General features: G+C 48.6%; 1 protein-coding gene across 2 annotated transcripts in view; it reads left to right on the forward strand.

Moving 5' to 3' along the window:
• Positions 1-5,456: 5,456 nt before the first annotated feature.
• NUDCD1 (NudC domain containing 1) overlaps positions 5,457-15,150 on the forward strand; it is a 350,323-nt gene continuing 340,629 nt past the window's right edge. Inside the window, exon 1 of one of the 2 annotated variants that reach the window (XM_063924501.1) lies at positions 5,457-5,855. In XM_063924501.1, coding sequence (XP_063780571.1) covers positions 5,741-5,855 — 115 coding nt within the window. In that variant the 5' untranslated portion in view covers positions 5,457-5,740. The remainder of the gene's footprint in view (positions 5,856-15,150) is intronic. The other variant, XM_063924502.1, reaches the window with a different exon arrangement.

Raw genomic sequence — 15,150 nt, forward strand, 5'->3', positions numbered from 1 at the left:
CCTGCTGTTTGTTGCAGCCTTTTTCCCCTACCTCTGCCTCTGGACAGAAAGGACCCGCCTTTTCCACGCCTGTTTTTCTGAGTCCGAAAGGACTGTACCTGATAAAACGGCGCCTTTTTAGGCTGTGAGGGAACATGGGGTAAAAATGCTGACTTTCCAGCAGTTGCTGTGGAAACTAGGTCCGAGAAACCATCCCCAAATAACTCCTCACCCTTATAAGGCAAAACTTCCATGTGCCTTTTTGAATCTGCATCCCCTGTCCACTGGCGAGTCCATAAGCCTCTCCTAGCAGAAATGGATAATGCACTTATTTTAGATGCCAGCCGGCAGATCTCCCTCTGTGCATCTCTCATGTATAAGAATGAGTCTTTTATATGCTCTATGGTTAGCAGAATAGTGTCCCTGTCTAGGGTGTCAATATTTTCTGACAGGGAATCTGACCACGCAGCGGCAGCACTGCACATCCATGCTGACGCAATAGCTGGTCTAAGTATAATGTCTGAGTGTGTATATACAGACTTCAGGATCGCCTCCTGCTTTCTATCAGCAGGTTCCTTGAGGGCGGCCGTATCTGGAGACGGTAGTGCCACCTTTTTAGACAAACGTGTGAGCGCTTTATCCACCCTAGGGGGTGTCTCCCAACGTGACCTATCCTCTGGCGGGAAAGGGAACGCCATTAGTAACTTCTTAGAGATTACCAATCTTTTATCAGGGAAAGCCCACGCTTCTTCACACACTTCATTTAATTCTTCCGATGGGGGAAAAACCACGGGTAGTTTTTTCTCCCCAAACATAATACCCTTTTTAGTGGTACCTGGGTTTATATCTGTCAGTATCCGTGTCGACATCCGCATCTGCCATCTGAGGTAGCGGGCGTTTTAGAGCCCCCGATGGCCTTTGAGACGCCTGGACAGGCACGAGCTGAGAAGCCGGCTGTCCCGCATTTGGCATGTCTTATTTTTTTTGTAAGGAGTCGACACGTGCACGCAATTCCTTCCATAAGTCCATCCACTCAGGTGTCTGCCCCGCAGGGGGTGACATCCCTTCTATAGGCATCTGCTCCGCCTCCACATCATTATCCTCATCAAACATGTCGACACAGCCGTACCGACACACCGCACACACACAGGGAATGCTCTAACAGAGGACAGGACCCACAAAAGCCCTTTGGGGAGACAGAGTGAGAGTATGCCAGCACACACCAGAGCGCTATATAATGCAGGGACTAACTGAATTATGTCCCCTATAGCTGCTGTTATATATACTGCGCCTAAATTTAGTGCCCCCCCCTCTCTTTTTTACCCTTTTTCTGTAGTGTAGACTGCAGGGGAGAGCCAGGGAGCTTCCTTCCAGCGGAGCTGTGAGGGAGAAATGGCGCCAGTGTGCTGAGGGAGATAGCTCCGCCCCTTTTTCGCGGACTTTTCTCCCGCTATTTTATGGATTCTGGCAGGGGTAATTATCACATATATAGCCTCTGGGGCTATATATTGTGATATTTTTGCCAGCCAAGGTGTTTTTATTGCTGCTCAGGGTGCCCCCCCCTAGCGCCCTGCACCCTCAGTGACCGGAGTGTGAAGTGTGTATGAGGAGCAATGGCGCACAGCTGCAGTGCTGTGCGCTACCTTGGTGAAGACTGATGTCTTCTGCCGCCGATTTTCCGGACCTCTTCTTGCTTCTGGCTCTGTAAGGGGGACGGCGGCGCGGCTCCGGGATCGAACACCAAGGCCAGTTCCATGCGGTCGATCCCTCTGGAGCTAATGGTGTCCAGTAGCCTAAGAAGCCCAAGCTAGCTGCAAGCAGGTAGGTTCGGTTCTTCTCCCCTTAGTCCCTCGCTGCAGTGAGCCTGTTGCCAGCAGATCTCACTGTAATAAAAAACCTAATTCTATACTTTCTTTTAGAAGCTCAGGAGAGCTCCTAGTGTGCATCCAACCTCGGCCGGGCACAAAATCTAACTGAGGCTTGGAGGAGGGTCATAGTGGGAGGAGCCAGTGCACACCAGGTGACCTAAAAGCTTTCTTTAGTTGTGCCCAGTCTCCTGCGGAGCCGCTATTCCCCATGGTCCTTTCGGAGTTCCCAGCATCCACTAGGACGTCAGAGAAAAACAAAAACACCCCAAAAAAACACCAAAAGAAGCATGTGCGTGCGCCGAAGGCGCGCACATTGAAAAATGGGCGTGGCCACACTCCAGAAGGGGTGTGGCCACTGAAAATGGCTCACAGTGCCAGTTACATTGCCCCACAGTGCCGGATACATGCCCCACAGTGCCGGATACATTGCCCCACAGTGCCAGATACATGTCATACAGTGCCAGTTACATTGCCCCACAGTGCCAGATACATTGCCCCACAGTGCCAGATACATTGCCCCACAGTGCCAGATACATTGCCCCCTAGTGCCAGTTACATGCCCCACAGTGCCAGATACATACCCCACAGTGCCACATTGCCCCACAGTGCCAGATACATGCCCCACAGTGCCAGTTACATTGCCCCACAATGCCAGTTACATTGCCCCCCAGTGCCAGATACATGCCCCACAGTGCCAGATACATGCCCCACAGTGCCAGTTACATTGCCCCACAGTGCCAGTTACATGCCCCACTCAGTGCCAGTTACATGCCCCACTCAGTGCCAGATACATGCCCCACTCAGTGCCAGATACATGCCCCACTCAGTGCCAGTTACATGACCCACTGTGGACCCCCCCCCCCCCCCCGGTAACTCACCGCTTGTGTTGATATCTATGTGAGGGGAGGAGAGCGCAGCGCCTCTCCTTCCCCTCACCGCTCCAGGTATCCGGCGGCTGTCTGGCGCCGGTTCGCTAGCCAATCAGAGCTCGCAGACAGGCAGCCAATCAGGAGCCGGTCCGCAAGCTCTGATTGGCTAATGCCGCCGGAGACAGGACACAGCAGCGCTGCTAGTTCTGGTAGCGGCGGTGAGGGAGAGACGCTGCGCTCTCCTCCCCTCACATGTCGGCGTGACAGGGGCGAGTGGGGCATGATGCCCTGGCCGCCGGCGGCGCCCCCTCTCCTGGGCCTGCCAAGGCGCCCAGGGCACGTGCCCCACTCGCCCTACCCTGGTTACGCCCCTGTTCTCACCTTCACATGCATCAGGAAGTGACCTTATCTCTGAAAGCCCAGAGTTCTCTCTTATGGTGGCTACAAGTTCCTCACCTGGTAGAGGGCAGGAGTTTCAATATCCACTCAAGGATTCTACTGACAATGGATGCCAGCTTCCGGGGTTGGGGGGCAGTGACCCAAGGAGCCCAGTTCCAGGGGATAGGGTCAAGACAGGAATCTGCTCTACCCATAAACATTCTGGAACTCAGGGCAATGTACAATGCTCTTCTGCAGGCTTCTCTTCTCCTGAAGGATCGGGTGATCCATGTTCAGTCTGACAATGCCACGGCAGTGGCGCACATAAACCGACAAGAGGGAACAAGAAGCAGAGCGGTGAGAGGTGTCAAAAATCAGGCACGACCTCCATCCGGGGGAATGAGGTTTACATCCTCAGGTGTTTCAACAGTTAATTCACCGATGGGGCTGTCCGCAGATAGATCTGATGGCTTCTCATCTCAACAAGAAGCTATGCCATTACTGTTCAAGTATGAGGGATCCGCAGGCTGTAGCAGTGGATGCGCTGACGGCACCGTGGACATACCAGTTTGTGTAACTTTTCCCTCTTCTACCACTAATCCCAAGGGTGCTAAAAAGGGAAAGCATTCAGGCAATTCTAATTGCCCCGGATTGGCCTCGATGGATGTGGTACTCGGACCTCCTGTCAATGTCTCTGGAGGATCCCTAGTCTCTGCCTCTCCAAGACGATCTTCTTCAGCAAGGTCCATTTGTCTATCCAGATTTACAGTGGCTACGTTTGACGGCTTGGAAGTTGAGAGGGAGATTCTAGCAAGAAAGGATCTTCCCTCCCGGGTTATTTCCACCATGGTCCAGGCCAGGAAGATGGTTACGTCAAAACATTATCATCGTATCTGGAAAAATTATATTTTCTGGTGTGAAAGTAGAAAGGTTTCTCCCGTGGAATTTAGAATTGGTCGTTTTCTTCTTTTCCTGCAAGAGGGAATGGATATGGGCCTACGTTTAGGCTCCATCAAAGTCCAGATTTCGGCGCTCTCTATTTTCTTACAGAAACAACTTGCCATAGGCGGCGTCAAGTTGATCGCACGAGCAGCAAAAAGTGCAATCAAGTCGGAATGACCCCCAGGGTTGTGTGTTGGCTTGTTGCCTCATCGCTGTTGTATTGTTCTTCTCTCATATTATGTCCGTCTCCTCGGGCACAGTTTTCCTAGACTGAGTCTGGTAGGAGGGGTATAGAGGGGAGGAGCCAGCACACATACACACACTTAAGGTTTTTAAAGTGCCAGGCTCCAGTGGACCCAATCTATACCCCAGGGTACTAAAGTACAAGACCCCAGTATCCACTACGGACTAGGAGAAAAGGAATTACCTGTAGGTATTAAATTCCCATTTTTCTAACTTTTTCATGCTTTACGATCCACGTGGACTACAGTTGGGAACCGTGACCTGTGCCGATCACAGTGAGCCATGTGAGGGGACACGTTCCACTAACTGGGGTTCCCAGTCACTCTACGAAGAAAACGACACAAAAAATAAATTCATGTCGACCTAGAGACCATTTCGACCTACTTACTGTCGACTAATTGTGGTCGACCATATGATCCACACCCATGTGGTGTACGTCTCCTATTACTCTATCTGCAGTTCCAGGCTAGAGTTGCTGATGTGGTTTCCTCTCACACTTTAGGTGCCCATACACTTTTGGCCACCATAAGTAGATCACATTATCAGTTTGCATTTAGATAGCTAATATGTATATCGCACCTGTTTTAAGAAAAAACACAAAACACAAAGCACTATGGGGCAGATGTATTAACCTGGAGAAGGGATAAGGAAGTGATAAACCAGTGATATGTGCAAGGTGATAAACACACCAGCCAATCAGGTCCAATATGTAAATTAACAGTTAGGAGCTGATTGGCTGGTGTATTTATCATCTTGCACATATCACTGGTTTATCACTTCCTTATGCCTTCTCCAGGTTAATATATCTGCCCCTGAATTTGGTCACAGACCCTTTACAGACAGGAAGCCTTCATGAACATGTATGTGCCCCCACAGAGCCCTAATATCAACCTCAACAAGTCTGTCTGAGATTACACTAAGAGACAGAAGGAAGATCTGTGGTTAGTCCTCCAAGACGTTTGGAACAGCCTCCCTGCCGACTTCCTTAAAAAACTGTGTGCAAGTGTACCTAGAAGGATTGATGCTGAGCAGCAGCAGCAGCAGACGAGTTTTGCCAGTGTAGCCCCGCCCCCTTGTTTGCATCCCAGGTGCGTGTGCTGGACTCCACCAATCATTGCTCAGCACACATCCCCCTGACATCTGTGGCAGGTGGCAGGCGGCAGGCCTATTCAACGGCATACTGCGCTCCGGCCTAAAACCGGAAGTCCCCCTGTTGCCTGGCAACCACATGTAATGCGGATAGGGCGATTTCACGTTTATGTCATCAAACCGCGCCCGTCAGGTGTCTGCGCTTCCTCACCGCGCACGGCTGCCCCGGTAATGACTACATCTCCCGGCGTGCCCCAGTCACTGGTCCGTGCTTGATTTGTTTTCCCAGTTTTCCCGGGGTACAGTGGCCGTGCCACGAAGGTTCCGGGTGGGGTGGTGACTTTTGCTGCTGTTGCCTCTGCCTGGACGAGTATGGAGGCTGCCAATTGCTCCCTGAGGGTGAACAGGCGGCTGTTGGACCCCAAGTTTGAGAGCTACAAGCTGTCCCTGGACCCCCTGCCGTGTTATGGTGTGGAGCTGGATGCTGGTGAGTGTGTGTAACACGTGTGTGTCCCAGCTGCAGCCATGTCCTGTGCAGGTGGCTATAATACAGGTTATGGGCTACAGGGGATGTCGGCACAAAGTTGACATTCAATATGTCAACAGTCTTTATGCTGACGCTGGAATGCCGACTGTTTTGATGTCCACGTGGGCAGTATGTCAGCATATGGCTTTGGGCCAGATTCGGCATAGTTTACACTGTCGGCATACAGTAAAGTTGACATTCACTATGTCGGCAGTTCATGCTGACACTGGAATGCCGACTGTTCTGATGTCCATGTTGGCAGTATGTCAGCATATGGCTTTAGGGCCAGATTCGGCATCGTTTATACTGTCGGCATACAGTAAATGTCAACATTATAACTGCCGACATAACGTATGTATCCCGATTGCAGAGCCACATGCTACGGTCCCTTCTCCCCTATGTAATAGGTTTGTGGGTTACTACTGTCTATATGGACCAGGTACCTTCCTTGTTCTGTACCCAAACCCCCTGCACATCATTCCCGTATGTTTCCCTGTGTGTTGTATCTGGCATGATCAAATTGCACCATTTGCCATTTTTAATGAGCGTTTATTTACCTGTGATGTGTTTTGTTACACAGCGTCGCAGTCTGTGAATGCAGCAGAGCGATTAGCGGCAGTCTGCGCGCGCACCACAGTACTTTTGCGATGCAGCTAGGATTTCATCACAGAGCGATTGACCGTTTCGGGGGAGGTAACAGAGAGCATCACAGTGGTTTTCGGGGCATGTTTCTGCCTTCCGCTGTGATCATCTACATAGAGAGACATGGCGCCAGCGTTGCTACTGCAGCGCCCAGTCTTCGCGACTCACTCTGAGAGTCGATGTTTCTCGTTACTGCTTCGATGCTACGTATGTGTACTTTGCGATGGCTGCGGTGAGCATCTCTCTACTTTTAGGGGCGGCTGCTTCGTTTCGATGATTAGCAAGTCCGTCGCCTGAATAATCGCAGCTGCGTAGGGATGTGGCCCGATGTGTCAGACAGCGTGAGAATCAGTCAGCCTTCCAGGCAATAAGCTCCTCTTGTCTGTCCTCCCCTTCCACCCCGGTCTGCCCTCAATGCCTCAGCTCCTAGGTGTGTGAAAGGGGTTATGTCCTATGGGGATCATTCCGACCCGATCGCACGCTGCAGCTGTGCGCAGCGATCGGGTCAAAACTGTGCATGCGCTGGCACATGCCGGTCGTCGTTGCCTAGCGATTGCCTCTGACTGATTGACAGGCAGAGGCGTTCGCTGTGCGGGAGGGGGTGGCCCGCCATTTTCGGGGCATGGTCCGGCCAACGCAGGCGTGGCTGGACCGTGCGGTGTGCGGGCCGCAGCGGCTGCGTGATGTCACACACAGCTGCTGCGACACGGGGCGACGACGAGTAACTCCCGGCCAGCCGCAGTAGCTGCGCAGGCCGGGCGTTACTCTTCAAGTACAATTGCATCGCCGCTGTGCGATGCTTTTGTACTTGTGAGGTGGGGTAGGGCCTGATTTGCGGGGCGGACTAGCCCTGTGCTGGGCGCCCCCCCCCCCCCCTGCATGTCAGGGAAGATGATCGCAGCTACGATCAACTCGGAATGACCCCAATTGTTCTGTGTTTAGCAAATGGCAGTAAGTGTAGTGAACAAGCTATCACTGGCAGCGGTAGGCTACCGGGAGCTGGGCAGAAGGCAGCGCCTAAGTTTTATTGGACCGGTAAGTAATGGTAAATACTGCTAGCATATTCTGACGTTTCACAGTGATAGTAAATGAAATACTCCGCTGGTAATTAATGGAGCACTTACTCTCCAAACAAACTGCTGCTGCTTTCCCTCTCCACCACCCCCTACGCTGTTTCCCCTTCAGAATCTAATTCAGACTCCTCACACCTACAGTGCCCTCACCCCCAACATCTCCACCTTCATCCGCCCTATGCATTCCCATTCCGCCAAGTCCTGCAAAGACCTGCCGCTCCTCCTACGGATTACAGCTTCCAAGACGCCAGTGCTGTTCATAGGTGTGCGGAGGGGGGGGAGCGGGGGGGGGGGGGCCTGGTGCGCACAGACACCCCTAATGTCCGGCACCCCAATCTCACATGCCTGATGAAACGATCGCTGAGCAGGCTGATTACTGTCCCCTCTGTGCTGCACCCTGTCAGGACTGCATTACTGACCGGATGCCTGGGTCAATCAAGGGTGCCACTGCCACCGGCTTTCAAACTCCCGGCTCCAGCTCCATGTACAAAAACTGCATGATGTGACATGATGAGGTCATGATGCTCGCAAGCCCACCTCTCTTCTTCTATGCTATGCCAATGCCAGCCACTGATGAGGAGCCGCATGCAGCCAGCGTTCCTCTTAGGAAGACAAATTCAATACTGGCAGGCGGTTGGCAGCAGCATTGACACGTCACTCGTTTTTCCAGCAGCAGCAGTACTAGTCTGCGACTGTCAGTGTCAGTGAGTGACTGACTAGTAAGTAAGCTGCTGCAGCTTGCAGGGGAAAGAGAGGGGGAGCCAGACCAGGCTGAGGGGGAGCAGTGTAATTGCAGTGAGTGCCATCAGGGGTGTTTGTTTGGTGCACACCACAACATCTGACAATGTATCTGCTTTATTAGGATTGGTACAAGGTTGGATATTTTATATTGCGTTGACCATCAATAGATGGTGCTAGACACGCCCAAAAGGCGGTGCTAGACACACCCCTCCAACGATGCACCCCCTAATAAAATGTGCTGCACACGCCTATGGTGCTGTTCATATACAATGGAACTCTCTTCCGCTCCACCTCTCTCCAGTGCGCCAGACAGGCTCTAAAAACTTTTATTTTATTAACTCATCCCTGCTCTCATCCTAACCGACCGCTCTATGACCCTCGTTCACTCTTTACCCTGTATCCAGTGACCCGGATAAGGAGGGAGGGGCGGAGCCTGTCGGGGGGGGGGGGCGGGTCACGCTGCCACCCCTTTCTCCTCCCTGATGTAGACAGCAGCACCTTGGGACGGAGAGGAGTAACTGCTGCAGCAGCAACCTCTCTCCCCGGCCCATCACACACGCTTCTGTGTGCTGCGCTGGGGTCAGAGGCAGAAGCAGTCGTGTCGCTCCCTGATGTGCGGTGTGTGATCGATCGCCCGCCGCAGCTGCAGACCCACTTGCCGTCTGCCTGCCCCATGACGACACCCACCTTTCCAGCGTGCGACCCACAAAAAGAGGGGGCTGGCCACACCTCCCTGCATTGGCCACGCCCCCTCCCATTACATGGGCTGGCACAGCTGCTCATGTCTGTGTCATTCCTGTCTGTCTGCTCCTCACCTATAAGACTGTAAGCTCTCACGAGCAGGACCCTCTTCCCTCATGTGGTTTCACCTCCCTCATCTCTACCCCTCTGCCAACACTGGCATCAAACCTTTTGGGTTCAGTTGGTGCTGCTTCTGTGGCTGTGATGACTGTATGTGCAGCAGTGATTTCATATCTTGTACCCTGTCCTCAGCAATATTTTGTAAACAAATTGGTAATACCCTAGATTAAAAAAGTTTTTAATATAATGTACAAATGCTTAATTTTAATAATAAAGTATTTACACATACATGTATTGCCGCTGTTCCTCCTCCTCCTCCGAAACGCCCCTCCCACACCAAACTCTCTGCACATGCTACAGCTGCCCCCCTGCAGTGCAGCATGGTGTTACCCAGGTGCTTAGATACTGGCTGCTTCTGCATGTAGCCCACACACGCTAGGCAGCTTTATTCTCGCACTGCAATGTAGATCTGAGTTAGGACACGCCCGTCCCACACCTAACTCTCTGCACATGTTACATCTGCCCCTCTGCAGTGCAGCATGGTGTCACCCAGGTGCTCAGTTACTGGCTGCTTCTGCATGTAGCCCACACATGCTGGGCAGCTTTATTCTCACACTGCAATGTACATCCCTCCCGTCTGTCCCTATTTTGGGGGGACAGTCCCATTTTTCTGGGACTTTCCCGCTGGCCCACCCAAGGCTCGCAGTTTTTCCGCAATGGGGATGGGGGGGGCAGTTGGGAGACCCTCTCTGACTGAGCAGCAGTGAATATAAGCATCTGTTCACTGGGAGAGAAGGCCAGGGACATCCCAGCTGCTTACAGAGCACTGCCCATGCCCTTAAAGCGGTGAAAATGGGTGCATGGGCCGCTATCGTGGCACCCTCAGCGAGGCCTCGCCCCCTCCCAACTTTCTAAAGTTGGGCAGTATGAATGTAGCGCTGAGCTAGGACACACCCCTCCCAAACCTAAAACTGCACATATTATTTAAATCTACCCCACGTGCAGGGCAGCATGGTTCTGCCAAAGGTGCCAATTATTCCTTTCGTTTTTTTCCTTTGCTCACATCCCTGAATCCGGACCATTGTCATGTTCGTGAAACCAGTATGAGATGACATGTGCTGTGTGACCTGGCGCAGTAGTCTGCCATTAGATGATGCTTACAGCCTGGTCCACTGACACAAAGCTGGATGTATCCATGGATTTATGTTTATGCTAAATTCATAAATGTAGAATTTGTCAGACCAAGTGACATTTCCCCAATTGGCTGCTCAGTGTTGGTGCTCCCTGTGCCCACTGCAGCCAGAGTTTCCTCTTCTTAGCTGATAGGTGTGGGACCCGGGTCTCCAGCTGATGTAGCCCATCCACTTAGGTGTTTGACGTGCTTTAGGTTTGCATATGTCTCTTCTGCACATGGGGCATGATTTAGATGTGGACCAGTTGTCGAAGTCAAAAATATTACATAGAGAGAACATACAGACTACACACATTATGAGTCGCTATGCTTGCAAATACGCGCAGCGAGCACAGCAATATATGGTAACACACGCATTTACACGGACATGCCACAGAGATGGATTCGACACTTATTTCATACAGCACATAATTATAATATATCAAGCGCCAGACATCATAATGATTTAAAATTATATAATGGAGTAACGTCATGTATGCGTATTATTGGAGCGGAGCAAGATAGACATGTCATATTTGGTATTAAAGCAACCAGATTAATGTGTAGATTCATTTGATACTTGTTATTAAGTTGTAGGACATTGCAACAAGTAGTTATGATTAAATGTATGAAAGATAAAATCACTCTTATTAGGACAAAGGACATTCCAAACAGGTGGTGGACAGGAATCTCTGGCCAGCCCTTTTGATGTCTTCAAGGCTGAACCTGGTTAGCATACGAACAGACCAGTGACCCATCATGAATGAGAAAGTTCCCTCCCTTAGACTAGATGTGTGCACTCCCCCAAACTAGATAACACATTGCTGATCAGACACACACAGGAGTTAGTTGCTGTTTTGTTCCAGACGATGGTGGAGATGTTGCCAGACCAGTTCCTGTATTTATTTGCTGAGAGAGAGAGAGATATATTAAGAGGAGGATGCATTGAGGGAATGGTATGGTATGCTGGCCTGTAACTGTATGTATTTTGTATTAACTGATTACTTTATAAATTGTAACCATGTAACTATATGTATACTGTACATTGTGATATATTGAATACATATCCTTTTAATAACAAATATATACATCAATGAGCTTTGGAACTCAGATAATGTGTTACTGTATTCTTTTCTCTTAAGGGATGTAGTGTTTTGAGATGTACAGCGCACTTTTATCGTATATGGTAATAAGATGCGCCTGGCGTCTGCAGTATATATTAGAGCGGGCATTTTAAATATTTGTTAGAAAGCAATTTGGTATTTACACAGTCTGGACCTTCTCTGACATTTTTGCCCACAGAACTGGCACTCACTGGATTTTTTTTCTTTTCTTAGTTTTCTACACTATTGGCTGTAAACTCTACAAGAAAATACCCTGAGATTAGCAGTTCCTGGGATACTCAAACCACCCTGCGATGCGTCTTTAGACCATTAAAATCCCTTAGATCTTGTGTGTTCCACATTCTGATGTATGTCCTGACCAACAACTGAACTTCTTGACCATGCATAAACTGGCTAATAAAATGGCTGCCAAGTATAGATAGCTAGAACCAAACAAGAAAGATGTAGAATCCGTCTAGAGTGCGCAAACAGAAGCAGCTTGATAAGAATAGACACCTAGAGGTATCTCTCTAAAATACCTCTCACCTAAAAATTAGGAGTAAGTGCAAGAAGAGAAGTGGTGTCTATACATACAACCAAGCGCATGTTAAAGGAACCAATGTTGTCTGTAGTCCTATTTCCTGCAGATCTCCAGGGTAATGTTGTTAACCCCAGTAGGAAAAAACAGATATAAAGTGCATATAGTGAAGCACTGTTTGGAAAATAAAGTGCAAGTGCTGGCACAATATCAAACAACAATTTAATAATTCATCAAAGTAACATATAAAATCTTGTAGCAGCATGTAAGAATATATCTCAAATAGCAGCACATAAAATCCTATAGCAGCATCACAACGTCCTTATGGAAGGTCCTATAAAGTGCAATTACCAGAAGCCAGTAGGTATGAGTGTATCTCAATCAGTCTCCCATAGGCACCTCCTGCTCTGCAACTGCTGGACCTCCGCAATGGATCTCCCAGTCCGGTCTCAGTGCTGGATAAGTCAAGCCAACGCGTTTCTACCCTCTACAGCGGGTCTTTTTCAAGGCATCCAGTGGTATGATTTCCGTTCTCCTTATTTCCTCTATTTAACTAGATGTTCAACCAATCATAGTGCGGCGGGCTCAGGTGGCTTCTATACATTGATTTACCTACATGTCCCATAAGCCGTTCTGTCCCCGCCGTCACTTCCGTGTAAAGATGTTGTCTCCGTTCCCATGGAAACGGTGCGGCTGTCGTAGGCGGATCGTGAGTCGCGTCTGACTACATTTCCCATGAGTCTGTTCGTGTGCGGACGTCATTTCCGCTTCCGCGTCTCGCGTCTTTCATTCGTTCGGCGTGTCTAGGCTTTCCTGTTTCCATGGAAACCCGTTTGTGCAGATAGACCTTGTTTTTGTGTCAGGCAAATTGTTCATATGTTTCCAAATAATCCCAACATATATTTGTCATGCGTATTCCAATGTATCATAGGAAAAACAGAGATACATTCATTAGTCATATATATATACAAAACGGATCTACTAATATACCGTAATTAAGGTGACTAAGGTGCATCAGTAACGCATGCAATTTAAAAGGTGCAGAGATAGTGTGTAATAGTTAGTATGATTATAAGAACCACTTGAGCTCAAAATCGAGGTTTAGACCCCCCGGCTGCAATGTGTCAAGTTCATAAATGAACCTCATTTCAGTTTTCGCTAGTTGTGTTGGGAGGTCTCTTTGTCTCCAATTCCCCTTTACCCATTGTAAACCTAGGAATCTCTTGATCTCTGCGGGATTTTTGTTATGTACTGTGCGGAAATGGTCTGATAGGGCATGTGACACCAGACCGTTCTTAATATTCCTAAGGTGTTCGCTTAGTCGTATCTTTAATGGCCGTGAAGTGCGTCCAATATAAAAGAGACCGCACGTACATTCGATAGCATAAACTACGTTTTTTGTGTTACAGGTCACAAAGGATTTGATGTTCACTTTTTTTTCCATTTATCACTAATTCGCTGGTCTTGTTGTTTCCATCTCCTTTGATTGTCCTGCATCCGATACACATCCCACATCTAAAGAACCCTTTAGATTTGATGGTGGGCAGTGATTTTGTCGGGGGTAAGGCACCTCTCACTAGTGCATTGCTCAAATTCGGGGCCCTCCTATATATGCATTTTGGTTTTGTTGGTAGTTTGTCTCCCACTATGGGGTCCCGTTTTAGAATTCCCCAATGTTTTTTCAGGATTTTTTCTAGATCCCTAAATTGGCTATTATAGGACGTGATGAACGCCCATTCGAAGGGTGAGGTGTTGTTTTTTGACACTGTTCCTTTCTTCTGTAGGAGATCTCTCCTTTGCATCTTTCCCACTTTAGAAGTGGTATCTTTCACTTTATCCATTGGGTAGCCTGATGCTTCAAAATCTTTCTGCATCTCATTGGCCTGTTCTTCGAAAATTGGGGTCTCAGTGCAGTTTCTCCGCAGGCGTCTAATCTGTCCACAGGGGATAGAACCCAACCAATCCGCATGGTGGCAACTATTCTGCCTCAGATAGGCATTCGAATCGGTAGGTTTCCTATAATTTTTGGTATATAGTTTACCGTCTTTTGCATACACTGTTACATCTAGAAAATGCGTTTCTGTGTGGCTGCTTTCGAAAGTAAAAACTAAATTGATAGAGTTAAAATTAAGATAGCTATAAAAATCCTTTAGTGTGGATATGTCTCCCCTCCATATAAAAAACACATCATCTATGTATCTTACCCAGGACACCAGGTTCGCTCCAAAAGGGTTATTAGCCCAAATGTGTTTCTCTTCCCACGCCCCCATAAATAGATTGGCGTAACTCGGAGCGAACCTGGTGCCCATGGCCGTGCCAACCTTTTGAAGGTAAAATGTGTCTTTAAAATGAAAATAGTTGTTGGTCAGAATAAACTGTACCCCTTCCTTTATAAAATTACATGTGCCTGTTGGCAGTTCACTTTTGTTTAGGGCCTCAGTTATAGCATTTAATCCGTCCTGGTGATCTATTATTGTGTATAATGATTTTACATCAGCTGTTACCATAATGTCAGTGTCGTTCCAGGGTATAGTCTCCAGGCAATTCAAGAAATCTGTAGTGTCCCTGAGGTGGGACCGATTTTTCAACACCAGAGGTTGTAGGTGGTAATCAAGGTATTCTGACAAATTCGAGGTTACCGAGTCGATCCCAGAGACAATTGGTCTCCCAGGTGGTCTTATGGGATCTTTATGTATTTTTGGTAAGATATATATGATGGGGATGACCGGTTCCTCATTATATATATACTTGTATTCACGCTCCTCCAAAATGTTTTGTTCCAGATATTTGTTTAGCATGGACTGTAATTTGTCCAGAATATCTTGTGTGGGGTCTTTTTTTAGTTTTGAATAGATACTGGGATCTTCCACTTGTCTGAGAACTTCATCTTCGTATAGCTCTTTACTGAGGATGACTACCCCTCCGCCTTTGTCGGCGGGTTTAATCACCAGGGTTGTATTCTCTTTTAGTTCTTTTAATGCTTGTCTTTCCTTCCAAGACATGTTGAAGTTGATCTTACTGTTCTGGAGTTCCTTCAAATCTTGATGTACTAAATCGTAGAAAGTATCTATAAATTTACCCTTCATATATGTCGGGTAAAAGACCGATTTAGGTTTGAAGGGTGTGTTTCCTACCCTACTTGTAATGGAGGTCTCCTCTTCTTTATTTAGAAAAAAGCGTTTTAGAG

Source organism: Pseudophryne corroboree, chromosome 5 (genome assembly GCF_028390025.1).
Source record: "Pseudophryne corroboree isolate aPseCor3 chromosome 5, aPseCor3.hap2, whole genome shotgun sequence".
NCBI lineage: Eukaryota > Metazoa > Chordata > Amphibia > Anura > Myobatrachidae > Pseudophryne > Pseudophryne corroboree.